Genomic DNA, 13,589 nt, shown 5'->3' with positions numbered 1-13,589 from the left:
GGGTTTTTTCAGAAGGGCGCTGAGTTCTGCGTGTTTCCAGCTTTCCGGGAAGGTGGCGGATTTGAGGGAGCAGTTGATGACGTCTCGGAGGTGTGGTGCTATGATGGCGTCTGCTTTGTTGAAGATGTGGTGAGGGCATGGGTCTGTGGGGGATCCTGAGTGGATGGAGTTCATCAGGCGGATGGTGTCCTCAGTGGAGATTGGGTTCCAGTCATTAAGGATGTTCAAGGGGGGAGAAGGTCCTGCAGAAGGTTGGGTGGGTTGGTCTCCGGGTCGGTTGTCGAAGCTGTTGTGGATGTCTGCGATTTTGTTGTGGAAGAATGAAGCTAGGGAGTCGCAGAGGGCTTGAAAGGGGGTGATGTCGTTGGAGTTGGCTGAGGGGTTGGTAAATTCTTTGACGATGTTGAATAATTCCTTGCTGTTGTGGGCGTTGTTATCTAGTCGGTCTTTGAATGCGGCTTTCTTGGCGGACCGGATTATTTGATGGTGTATGCGGGTGGCGTTTTTGAAGGCGTCTCTGGTGCTGGTGTTTTGGTCTTTTTTCCAGGCCTTCTCGAGGGAGCGACAGAGTTTCTTCGATTTCTTAAGATCATCGTTGAACCAGGAGGCGTTTTTGCTGCCTAGTTTGATTTGACGTTTTTTCAACGGTGCTAGGATGTCGGCGCTGTTGGATAGCCATTGGGTGAGGTTAATGGCTGCTTGGTCGGGGTTTGAGGAGTGGGCAGGGGGGTTTTGAAGAAGCGATGAGGAGATCTGGTCGATGGTGATTTTGTTCCAGTTTCTTCGCAGAGTAGGTTGAGGATGGTTGTGGGTTGTGGTCTTATTGTCGATAAAGTGAACGCAGCTGTGGTCCGTCCAATGGAGAGCTGTGGTGTGACAGAAGGAGACATGTTTGCTGGAGGTGAAGATAGGGTCGAGTGTGTGACCTGCAATGTGGGTGGGGGTAGTGACAAGTTGTTTGAGTCCGAGGTTGGCGAGATTGTCCAGAAGGGTGGTGGCGTTGCTGTCATTGCTCTTTTCCAGGTGAAAGTTGAGGTCTCCCAATAGAATGTATTCCTCGGAGGGGAGGGCGTGTGGGGTGATAAAGTCAGTGATGTCGTCACTGAATTGTGCACGGGGTCCTGGTGGCCTGTAGAGGAGTGTGCCTCTGAGTGTGGTCTTGGGGTCGGTGTGGATCTGGAAGTGAAGGTGTTCGGCGCTGGCAAGGTTGACGTCTGAGCTGGTAGAGATGCGGATGGAGTTCTTATGGACGATAGCGATGCCTCCTCCTGTTTGGTCGGTGCGGTCCTTACGGATGATCTTATAGCCTTCCGGGATGGCAATGGTGATGTCTGGGGCTGATGAGGCGTTCATCCATGTTTCTGTTAGGAAGGCGACGTCCGGAGAGATGGTGTCTAGTAGATTCCAGAGGTCGATGGCGTGCCTGTGGACCGAGCGGGTGTTGAGCAGAATGCATTGTAGGTGGTTGATGTCAGATATCTGTTGTGTGTTCGTGGATGAGGAGTTGTTCTTGGTGCCGTCGAACTTGCAGGAGTTGCAAGAGAAGGGTCCATGGGTGTGTCCAGGAGAGGCTTGGACGCAGTTGGGGAGACGGCCGGGGTTTAGGGCTAAGAGGGTGGTGGCGTGGTATGTAATGCGGGTGGGGTGGGTGGTACGAGGGCCAGGGGGTCTGGCGCTGGGCGCGGTCCAGGCGCGGACGGGCGTAGACGGGCTTACCTTTGGCGCACCTTCGGCGCGGCCGCAGCGCGTGGACGCTGCGCGTTGGGACGTCAGTCTTAAATGGGAATGTAGAGGGGGCGGAGCGTGGGAGGGGCAGCTGGAAGGCGGGCTCGAGGTGTAGGGAGGGTCTACGACCGCAAACAAAATGGCAGCAACAATAAACAACAAATGTTGCAATGCCGTGCGAGGTTGGGGCACTAAGTTGTTTTACTGATGGAGCGATATGGGGGAATGAAGTCAGTGGTGGCTAGCGGTAGGAAGCGCTGTGTAGAAATCAAAGCGTTACGCTCAGCAATGCACCCAGCAGAAGTAAATAACCAGAGGAAATGCCCAGCAGTGCGAGAGTACTATATACAGCGAAATGCACTTCCCAGTCCCAAAGATAAGATTTCAAAGCACACAATGCCCAGCAGTGCGGAAGCGCTACGATACCAGTCGTAATCGAGGAGGAGGGTGGGGGGAGCGGCCGCTTCTGTCGAGGACAGCTCTCGGCTCAGCCATATTCCCAAATACTTAATTGGTTCCTTCGCCCAGCGAAGGGTGAAGTCCGAAAAGAACTCCTGTGTGAGTGGAAAAACCACTGACTTAGCCCAATCAATGAAAGTGCCAGAGAGCATGCCTATTCTTATGAATTCCCTGATAAGAGGGTTTAAACTCCTAGCAGGGTGTTTAACATATAATGTGACATCATCTGCGTACATTGAGACCAGCACCACCCTGGGGTGAACGCCAGGCCTGATGCGCATGATGCTGTCGGAGATGCGTGGCAAGGGGTTCAATAGCAAAAAGTATAGGTGATCATGGGCATCCCTGCCGTGTGCCCCAAGAAAACAATAGTGTGCCGACTCCATTAATCCGAAGGCGTGCTGAGAGGCTCGTATAAAGAAGACCAATCAACTGAATAAATTTATGGCTAATACCCAAGTGAGTCAGTGAGACAAACGGGTACAGCCTTTCAAGTGAATCCATTGCCTTAGTGGCTTCCCCCAAAATTGCTGCCTCTGCGAGCCACAGCTCAATCTCTTGGAGGACAGCAAAAAAGGTGCGCAAATTATGCAAGTGGCTCTCCCAGGAACACAACCCGATTGATCAGGGCGGGCAATTAAAGGAAGCCGCAGAAGGTGCCGCGAAGCAATCAATTTGGCCAACATTTTATTATCCACATTAATCATGGATAGGGGCCTGAATGACTCGCAATGCTGCGGATCCATATTGGGTTTTAGAATAGTGATGATGAGTTCCTCTCTAAGTGTTGGGGCAATACTCCTTTCTCCAAGGATTCACTAAACATGTTCATCAAATGTGGTGGCAAAATGGGCTTTGTAGAATGTCCATCTAAGCCTGGTACCTTGTCGCCAAGGAGAGCCATAATTACCTCAACAAACTCTTCTTCCGTGAAGGATTCACCTAAAAAACAGCGATGACCACCCAATCCACAGTAGTTGAATTGAGTCAAAATATGCTGTAAAATCGGGGGAGGGTCCTGCATGTGCGTTTTCTGATGCAAGGAGGAGTAGAAGGACAGTATTTCCTCCTGTACAGCTACCTGGCTGGTTATCAATTCTTCCCTATCATTAAGCAGTTCAGTGATGTAATCATTGGCCCAGAGTTTTCGCAATAGGCCAGCCAGAGCCTTCCATGTCCACTCACCCTCACCGTACCGTCTGGCCTGCTCCTCTTGTCCCAAATAGCGTCTTTCGCACACTGCGGCTTCCTCAAACTCGTCCATTTTACTGCGTAAATATGAACCGGCCATTCTGCTCTTAGTAGCATAGTATTCGCCCACGAGGGCTCGTATCTCATTTTTGAGGCGGTGTAAATCCCGCCTAAGCCCGCAGAGGATGCCGGCCTGCTTAGCGATACATTCTTCCCTATCAACGCTTTACAAGCCTCCCAGAGTACGGAGGGGGACTCCACCGACCGCTTCATAGAATACCTAGTCCCTCCGGGCTCGAACTGCCATGCAAATGCCCGATCAGGGTAGTTTGGTACAGCGACTTCAAAGAGCACCGGAGAGTTATCCAAGAGTGTCTTCGGCAAATGAGAGACAGAAGTTATCCATGTGTCTACATCTCTAGTGGTAAGCCAGTAATCAATTCTTGACCAGTAGGAGGTCGCTGAAGAAATGCATGTCCCCACTGCTACATTTACATGCCTGACCCTCCACACATCCATCAGCCTTTATCTGTTATTATAAAATCTCCCTTCCTGCCCCCACACACACACTACGGCCCCGGGTCCGAGTGCATCCACTTGCCTCCAAAGTTGTGTAAAAAAATTGGTATAATCAGTGTTAGGCCCATACACTGAGATGAGCCTAAATGGGTGCCCCTCCAAGATGCCCGCCATCATTGCATATCTCCCCTGTTGGTGGCAGATCATCTTCATAGGAATACCCCTCCCTTGCATAGTTGGAATAGCACGCTACATGTTGTTCCCCTATCCAGACCAATCGCAAGCGCAAAGCTGTTTGCATAGTCGGGTGTATTTCCTGAAGAAAACAAATATCCTCATAATGGCTCTTTAAGTATGTCAGTACCAATCTCGCTTTGCGCCTGTCATTCAGGCCTCATACATTCCAGGTAATGATCCTCCGGGAGGCCATGGCTTCAGCTGCACCACGTACCATGATGTCTGCCCTGTATCGTAAGCCGCCCAGTCTCTCCGCTACTCAATGAAGTAAAGCAGTTCAGTCAGAACACGAGGGAAAATAAGAGACAGATTCCAGAAAAACAAGAACAACCCCTTACACCCATTCACCAACTTTCAACCCCCACCCACAACAGCCCCCCAATGGAGCCGCAAGTATCCCCTCACCCTAGCAATAGCCAAGAACGGCCAACAATACACATCAACACCGGAATCCTCCCACAAGGGAACACTAGGTGCCCAGCACTTCCCAGTCAGCACCGACTGGGTGGCCAAAACAAGGAATTTGCCAACATCCCCAAGCCATGGTGAGTCAGGGGAACCCCAACTTAAACCACAAACCAGGAAACATATCATTGAGGAGGTCATTGTGCAATGTGCCCCATACCCTGCCCATCGCCCCAGACAGGAGTAATCCAAAACATTAAAATTTAGTCTGGCAAACTCAGTCATTGTTGCCGGTGTCATCATTGCCCTTGGCAGCCCAAAACCCATACGCAGCATAAACCTTACAATTACCTTGCTATTCCAAAACCCATACCCTCCATAAACCTTAAAATTACCCTTGCCACCCCAAAACCGCAGTAAAATTACCCTTGCCATCCACCAACCCTAAACCCCAAAATTTTCCTTGCCACCCAAAAATCCATACCCACCCTAAACCCTAAAATTATACTTGCCACGTAAAAACCCGTACCCAACCTAAAATGCCCACCCTAAACCCTTTTTAAAAAAAAACCTTTGCCTAATATAAACCTAAAACTTACATTTTAAATGCAACTCATACCCACCCTAAAAACGCCCACCTTAAACCCTTTAAATAAAGCTTTCCCTATATTTTTCAACGAAACCTGTTGAAAAGGACGCCCAGCCTAATGGGTCGGGCCTGGGCAGCGGAGTGACCGCTTCTTACTGCAAACAAAACCTCACATGTTTATCATAGCGTGAGAAACAAGCCCTTCAGTAGGGAGTGAGTCAAAGCAAGTTTTATAATTCAATCCAATTTCACCCACTTTGCCCTTATAATAGGCAAGTGGGTATGCTGTGGAAATGTAATAGCGCACCTTGTACATCTCAATTTAGCTAGAGTCCATCAAGTGGGTGGAGGCAGAAGACACAGCCCTAATAAGACCAACGAAGACCAGGGTAACAAACCTGTAGATTGCTGACTGGGATCCAGTACTACTTAAAGTGACAGAAAGGTCCATAGTATGCCCGCTTAAACGGAAGGCAATTTCTGTGAACAGGAGTAAAGAAGAAAGACACTGAACTTGAACATGGGACCACCTTCTCACTGATTTAGTGGGTTTTTTGTGGTTGGTGCGGTGTTCCTTAATCTTACAAAATGTTACTTGATGACAGCCACGTAATCCAAGTAATGCTCCGATCGTATGACACATACTCCATGATCGACTGTTTGATTTCTTGCATACTATACCTGTATACTGATTGTCCCAAAACCACCATAAAATGTAAAAAGCCCAGTTTCCATGCCACATATGATTGCTACTACTGAGTTGATGTCTCTTTGGTGAAAGGGATGGGAAATTATGTATTGACCAGACATTGGTAGTTTGCTAGTTGTGCTTATTCCGTGTTACAGCCTTAGTGACATTTGCTCAAAAGGAAGAAAATTTATACATTTCAATAAAGAGTCTGGGCTGTCATTTGACGTGGTTCTTCTCTGTGCCTGGTAAACAGAACTCTCTTTGAAAGGGTTGAACATAAATGATTTTGAAAATACCTAGTTTGGACTTTCTCAGACCAACGAATGCAGGTCAGACAACATTTTTCTCATACCAGGTACATTTTACTTGCAAACAATTACAACTGGTGATGCATATTTTTACCAGCATCACTGTTGGTGTTTGCATTATGACATAGCAGGAGGTAAAATGCATTGGGAAATGGACATAAGCTTTCATTTAGTTTGCCATTGTATTTTTACTTGGGTCCTAAATCAGAGTATTATTTGATGTTTTATGTCCTTTCCAATTTCTTCAGCTAGGAGCAGAAAGTGCTGACAGCATTGGAGAAGTATTAAACAGTAAAGATGACCAGCGTGAAATTGCAGAAACCAGAGGAACTTGTCGGTAAGTTTCCAACCGTGCATTTATTTTACTTTGAAGTTTTCTTAAAGCAACAATAAAAGGCAAGCCAAAACAGCCGTACAGTTTACCGTGAAGTAAATTCATGTAGATCAGTAGCTGAGTAATCATTTTACCTGCTTATCCTATATTAAAAATATAAACTGTAATGTAAACTGGAAGGAAGGAAAGATAATTGAGCAATAGAAGGAAGCAGAAGAGAGAACAACTGGAGAAATCTAAGAAGCAGACCACTAAGTAAAAGTTTTAGCATGAGTTGGGAATATTAGAGGGTTTAACTTCCAGCCGTTTACTAAGGGGTGCCTCCCTTCCTGGCAGCTTCCCCTTGGTGTGATAGAGCCACAATTATCCACCTTTGCTTTTTTCTGCCCATCACCTGCTCTTCTCCATGCAGTTGACTTAGTCTTGCTAGCCCGATGCACAATTAGTCTGAGAAGCTGAGAGATGTGCTGAAATAACCTGCATTCCTACATTGCTGCACATTTGAGAGGTTCAGACATGGCACACACTGGAGTTTATCTGCATCTCACACCCATGCAAAAGTATAGGTGGGTAATCAGGACCTTCGGCTGCCTACACCTTCTTGTACGGTGCACTCACACAATCAGAGACTTGCATGTGTGCTGTGTATGTCTGTTCCTGAAAATATAAAAGTACTTGGTGCATTTACTACTCCTTTTTTATTGGAAAAGTATCAAAGGGTAAAATACAGATACCATAACAACAACATAAATACAGTTGCAAATGTCATAACCTTATTGATATAAGCAAAACATTTGTCATGCCATCATAATACCAAAAATGGTTATACATAAATAGAGAGAGAAATCGATAAAAGTGAATTTCATAAAAACTCATGTAGGTAGTAACCAGGCATGTGCAGCACGGATGTGTGAGCCCCTCCCTAACAGGTGCCCATTGCTTCATCAATTTGCGTCTACTAGGGTTATTCTGTATATTGTATATCTATATATTCAGAAAAATTCCTCCCATCATGCCCTTAGATCTGGGAACTCGCTTCATCGCATTGCCCAATCTTGCTACCGTTATTGTGACATAGTAAATTTCAACCAAATTACGGGGTATTTCCTTGGAATGGCCCCGCATAATAGCCTTAGAATCCAAAATAACATCATGCTGTAGCAGTTTAATCAATTACAAAATCAAATACTACAGCCCATAATGGGTGAAGAATTGAGCAGTTTGAAAAGATATGAGTGAGATCCGCATCTGACCCCATGCACCAAAAATAGAAGTTTCTCTAAAACCCATTATAAACGGTTTAGAAAGTATATAATACATATTGTATAGCATCTTCAGAAAAGAGACATGTTAGAAATGGGATCCCTGGCTGGCCAGGGCTTGCGCCAAAGTCAGTCAGAGACCACCACTTCCACGTCAGGGCAAAGGAGTTACACGCCAAGATAACCCCTGCTCACCCCCTTGGTAACGTAGCACGAGCAGTAAGGCTAAACTCTGAGGCAATGTGAGTTAAGTGTTTGCGCCCGCACCCCCAGCAACAACACTCAAGGCCCACCACAAAGGAAACTCCACACAAGGTTATTTATAAAAATAGCCTTTGTATTACACCAAAACACATTATATAAAAGCACACACTTTACAATGTGCCAACAGGCAAGGGCAGAATTTACAGGGGATATGTACAAGACAGGGCCACCTGGACCCTGTCAGGGATCAGCACTTTTAGAAGTAGAAATACTGTTAGAAGTAGCACGTTGTAGATCATAGAATAATAAACACTTTAGCACACAACCAGTAACTACTGGTACCAGGTAAGTACCACCTACGCAACCCTAACCACCTTAGGAGAATATTACGCAGGGAACCAGGACCTCACTAGCAACACCTGTACTAGGAGAAAAACAACCACCCAAGTATCACAATACCTGTAGGGGTATAGGCATAGGAACATTACACATGATGCATAAACACTCAGAGGTGTAGGGAAGAAAAACACATGACGCATCAACAACACATTCAGAGGTGCAGCAAAAGAACAATTGCGCCAAAATCACATTAGTCACCACCTGTGACTGTACCCAGGCCAACTGGCCTTGTAGGGGCTAGGACGCCCTGTGTTCCAAAGTCAGGGGGGCCTAAACATGGCAGCTGCCCACTAAGTGCTGGGCAGCTGGTGCAACAATGAGGGGGCCAACGTGGGAGCCCCTCCCAGGGGACTCAAAATCAACTAAATGTCCCCAAGAGCCTCGTGGGCTATAACCAAACAAACTGTGCCCTGGAGCCTCTCAATTACAATGTCCCCCTGCGTTGGAGTCTCCCTCCGGGGACTCGTGACACAAAAATGCCCCCTAGAGCCTCTCTGGGCTCCAAACAACCGTGGGTGGGGAGCTTTGCAGGGCTCAACAAATATGCCCCCAGGAGCCTCGGGCTCGAAACAGAATGCAGCCTTGCTGGATCCTCTCAGGCTCTGAAGGAGTGCCCCTGCCGTCGGAGTCCCGCTCGGGGGACTCGAGAAAAGACTGTGCCTCCCTGAGGCACTCAGGATCACGCCCAGAGCGCCCCCCAGCCCGTGTCACTCACCGGGCTGTTCTCTCCTGGGACTCCGCTTCTCTCCCGGCGGCTTCACAAGAGCTCCCTCTCCTCGGGGCTCTCTCTGCACACTCCTCCCTCTCTCTCTCCGGGGCTCTCCCTCGCACTTGGGAGCCCCGGGGGGGGGGAAGAAAAGACGCCGGCTTCTCTTCTCTGGCGCAGGAGCACGGGGTGGGCTCCCGTCCGCTTCCTGCTTTTTCCTCTAGCGCTTCCGGGTCAGGCCCCGCCCCCGTCACCACGAGGGTTGCCTGACGTCCGGGATTTCCCGGATCGCGCCGACGTTGCTGGTCGATCCCGGGCTGCTGCGGTGATTTCGAGGGGTGGGCTCCCTCTGCAATTTAATGACAAAGCAAGGTGGGCACTTGCTTGGGGGGCATAAAAAACTGCAAATAAGTGGGATGGGCACCCGCTCCGTAAATCAGCAATTTGCGGGGCCACACGCAGGGTAGGCACCTGCTCTCCCCCGCCCAGACAAAAACGAGCAAGGGGCCAGCCACACAGCGCTCCTGGCAAGGGAAACCACGCGATTCCAGGCGCTGTGGGGATAAAGGGGTAAAAGCAAAGCGCTCCCCAGCGCTATTGGCCCAAAAGTCCAGCAAAAGTCCTTCAGTAGGGGGGGGGGGGCAAGGCTGGGCCCAGAGCCAGCTCACAGGGTCCTCCTAGGCAGGGAGGCAATCCCTAGTGGCGGTCCTCCTGGCGCCCAGCAGCAGCAGCCCCCCTCAGCAAAAGGATCCAAGAGAGAACAAACTGTAAGGGGAAACAGCCCCTTCTTATACTGTAAAATCCTTTGTCTGGCTTCAGGGTGAGGGGAAAAACCAGTCGCAGCTGGTTTGTGAGCACTCTTGATGTGCTCAGCCCCTCACTCTATTCACTGGCAGGGCTAGGGTCGTTAGACGCACCACAGGGGGCGGAGCCAGCATTGTGTGGGGAAAGCCCAGCCCTATTCAGGACCCAGGTGCACTCCTCCCCAGCCATCACACATGCTAATCTCAACACTCACCACTGGGCAGACCCATCATGACTCATGGAGCCTGGCACCCCAGCCAGCTCCAGCCAATCACACGCCAGCACCTTTACAGCACACGCACAGCCATGTCTAGAAGTGGCACTTCCAGACTAGACACATACATGCCGCATGCATCATTGCGCAGCATTCAATCACACGAGTCCGCACATACCAAACTCGGGCCTGCACACCCCACGCATCAGGAACTACCAGGGACACATACATTCCCCATGCATTCCTATGGGAGGGCAGGCCTATCTCACCACATGCACTCAGAGTGCGCACGCACTTTCCATTGGAACACCGTGAAAGTGCGCAGAAACCAAAAATCACTACTACTGGGTCACCATTAAAAGCAAAAAGTTTAGGGGTGAACCTGCCAGAAGGGCCAAGTCCAACAAGACAGTACGCATATTTTGAGCAATCTCGATACTGAGTCTGATATCAGAAGAAACCATCCAGCCCAAATTCTTAGCTCATTTCGTTAAATACAGAAAATATTGTTCATTTGAGCCGTAGTGCATAAGAGTCTGATAAATCCAGCAACATTTAGACAGACGACAAAACCTGTCCAAAAACACACTATGCTCCATTGAGACTTCATTAGAAGAAGGCGAGCGATAAAATCTCTAAGCTGAAAGTATCTAAAAAAACAAAACCCTTGCCATGTCAATGTATAGCATCTGAGTTTTGCAATGCTGCAAAAGAAAGGACTAACCCATCATCAAATAATTGACTGAGCCGCCATATATCAATATGGTATTAAAACTACAAAACCCTCATGCAATAGCATAGACATGTTAGGGTTGCATCCAAGGTATATGTACCTGTTAAAACTAGAGATATTACAATGTTTTCTAATTGAAAACTAGATCTGGCAAACTGTATCAATCACACGCGGCGAAAGCTACCAAATATAACTGAAAATCCCATACTCTGTAAAGAGACTCGAAAATTGCCAATAACGTATATCCATAACTGCTGAAATTCTCCAGCCATAGGAAGAAATAAAAATATAGCCCCATCAAAGAGACAGCCATAACCCCCCCCCCCCCCCCCCAGATAAAAGATCCGTGGCAAGATGACCATTTTGATAAGGTTACACTTCCCAGTCAGCACCAAATTAAGCTTATCCCATTTGCGAAAGATAGACAAAGCATCATGATGGAGCCCCTCGTAATTAAGGCCTGCAATATCCTCATACAAGAAAAGAGCTGAACCTCTACATATGTAGCTTCCCTGGCATACCGAGGATATAGGGAGCACAATGATAGGCTTGTGACTATTTGTGTTTTAACCTTTTTTTAACTCGTATCCTGATACCTCGCCAAAGCACACTGCCAGCTTCTAAATACCAATAAGGGCTTGAGCTGGAAAAGATGATAAAAGTGCAATATCATCCGTGTAAGCCATAACGTTAGCCATACACTGATTGAGCTGCAGGGGGGGGATACTCTCCAGAGATTTTAACAGTGATAATAAAATCAACTCCTAACCCCATTTTAGCCATAGCATCCCAGAGGAGGCACCACTAAACCCTGTTGAAAGCTTTCTCTGCGTCCAACAGGATCATTCCCGCAGGCTTCTGAGACCTTGTTGCCACTTCTAAAGCTGAGATGACCAAAAAAGGAATTGATCTGTGACAGGAAGGAATTGATCTGTGCTGCGTAGTGTCTGCTAAGCTAGAAATAACCAATGTCAGTTGATTTGCAAGGATATGGATATAAACCTTTGTGTTCATAATTAAGAGGGTAGTTATCATTTTTGTATTTCTGCTCTTTACCACCCTACTGACCACACCCATGACCCTTGGCATTTCTAGCCTATCCCTAGCTTACTGCTCACCCTGATATAAGGTGTGTTTTATTCTTGTTAATATGTGCTTATTCATGGTAATATGGTAAACTCCTCATGATGCTTTCCCTGATATAGAAGTGATAATTCATGGCATTTTGTGTGCTCTCTTGACACTGTGCCCACCCCAGTCCTAATGCATTTCCTGGCAAAATGGTAGTAATCCATGGCATATTAAGACATGCTTGTTGTAATAGTGCTCACCCTTGAAATCATGCTCCATCTTGCTAAGATTGTGTGTCTTCCACCTATTATGGGAACTTGGTGTCATACGCCAACAGAGGCAAACTCTGACATGATGAGGTCTACCACTGGCATAATGTTGGGTCTTACACACAAAAAGAAGTAGGAGTAATAAAATGTCGCTTTTTAGAAGATGTTAAAGGATAACACCCACAGGTTGGAAAAACTGCCCTCATCATAGGGCTGCTAAACACACCACCGCGCAAGCCAACGACAGAGGTGGAGCAATAGGGTGGGGGAGACAATACAAACATAAACATAAAGAATAACTGGATCAAAGCAAAGTGCAGAGAAAAAACACTGTTAAAACTAACTCCGGGATCTTAAACTGCCCCTTTATTGATGGATTCCTTAGTTAGGGTTAAAATGGTTCCTATCAACCAGTGGATGATGGTATGTTTGGTTTTAATGGCCCTTCTATCCCTCCAGTCTGCAAGACTGTCAACATGTTTCAGCTGAATGCTGCTTCTTTACCGGCTTTCATCAGGACTAGATAGATCTCTAAATTGCTCCCCTATCTCCGACCTTTAGGAGTAGATCGGAGTCACAGCCTGTGTCAGTGCGCAGGCCGTGCAGCTCTTGTAACCACACTACGTGAAATTACCTGTAACCAAGAAAATATATGTACACATAATCATAACACACACAGTGAACATAATAGTCAAAAGCAAGAAAAACTATTCGGGAACCAGTGGTCTTGTCTCTCTAAACTAGTTAAGGTCGACACAATGTTTACACATTGTGATTTTAGGAACATTCTGTCTAACAGGACAAATCATCCTTAATGAGTGTGAGACCATTACTCGAGATGCTTAAAAAATGTGGGCTATCATTACTCGGTCCACTCATGTGAGCGTTATCTCGGTATCTCTTACCGAGTTCCACTTGAAATCGTGTTTGACCTGGGGGGAGGGGGGAGGTGGTGAGAACGGCTCCCTGTAGTCACACACTAAATAAGTAGATGGAAGGTACAAAATAATAATATACGGATGGTTAAATCAAGGTTCGATCTATCAGCACTGTCGATCGTACTTCATGCTCTGTCAACCACCACTGACTGAGTAGTCTCACATGCACCAATGCTCAGAGACGTGCCATGCCACACTGACTACCGTGATTAAATGGTCATTGGTCGTGAAGTGTCAAACAGTGGGCATATGGGAAACCCACTTGCTCCTAGGTCCAAACCTCCCGTCCCCCCAGCTTACTTCATCAAGGTGAGTCCGTCTCGGTAGCTGTGTGTGCCTCCCAGCGCCGCGTAGGTACCTGGAGACCTTCTCGCTACATGCTTCTTACCCACAGTGTGCCCCGTCACGTGATCCCAAATGTGACCAACGTGGCTCCGGTATCCCCAAGGGAAGAACTAGACTGCTAACCCTCGCCGCCATGTTGAGGTGGTGCGAAACTGCATGGGACCGCATACCTTCTGCTGGTACGTT

At 47.6% G+C, this 13,589-nt stretch overlaps 1 protein-coding gene across 1 annotated transcript in view; it reads left to right on the top strand.

Annotated features, from left to right (window-relative positions):
* METTL14 (methyltransferase 14, N6-adenosine-methyltransferase non-catalytic subunit) overlaps window positions 1–13,589 on the top strand; it is a 202,156-nt gene that overhangs the window by 26,701 nt on the left and 161,866 nt on the right. The window contains exon 2 of the mRNA XM_078675944.1: window positions 6,373–6,461. Coding sequence (XP_078532070.1) covers window positions 6,373–6,461 — 89 coding nt within the window. The remainder of the gene's footprint in view (window positions 1–6,372; window positions 6,462–13,589) is intronic.

The sequence above is a fragment of the Lissotriton helveticus genome, chromosome 2_1, assembly GCF_964261635.1.
Source record: "Lissotriton helveticus chromosome 2_1, aLisHel1.1, whole genome shotgun sequence".
Lineage (NCBI taxonomy): Eukaryota > Metazoa > Chordata > Amphibia > Caudata > Salamandridae > Lissotriton > Lissotriton helveticus.
This window is presented reverse-complemented; position numbering and strand designations above follow the sequence as displayed.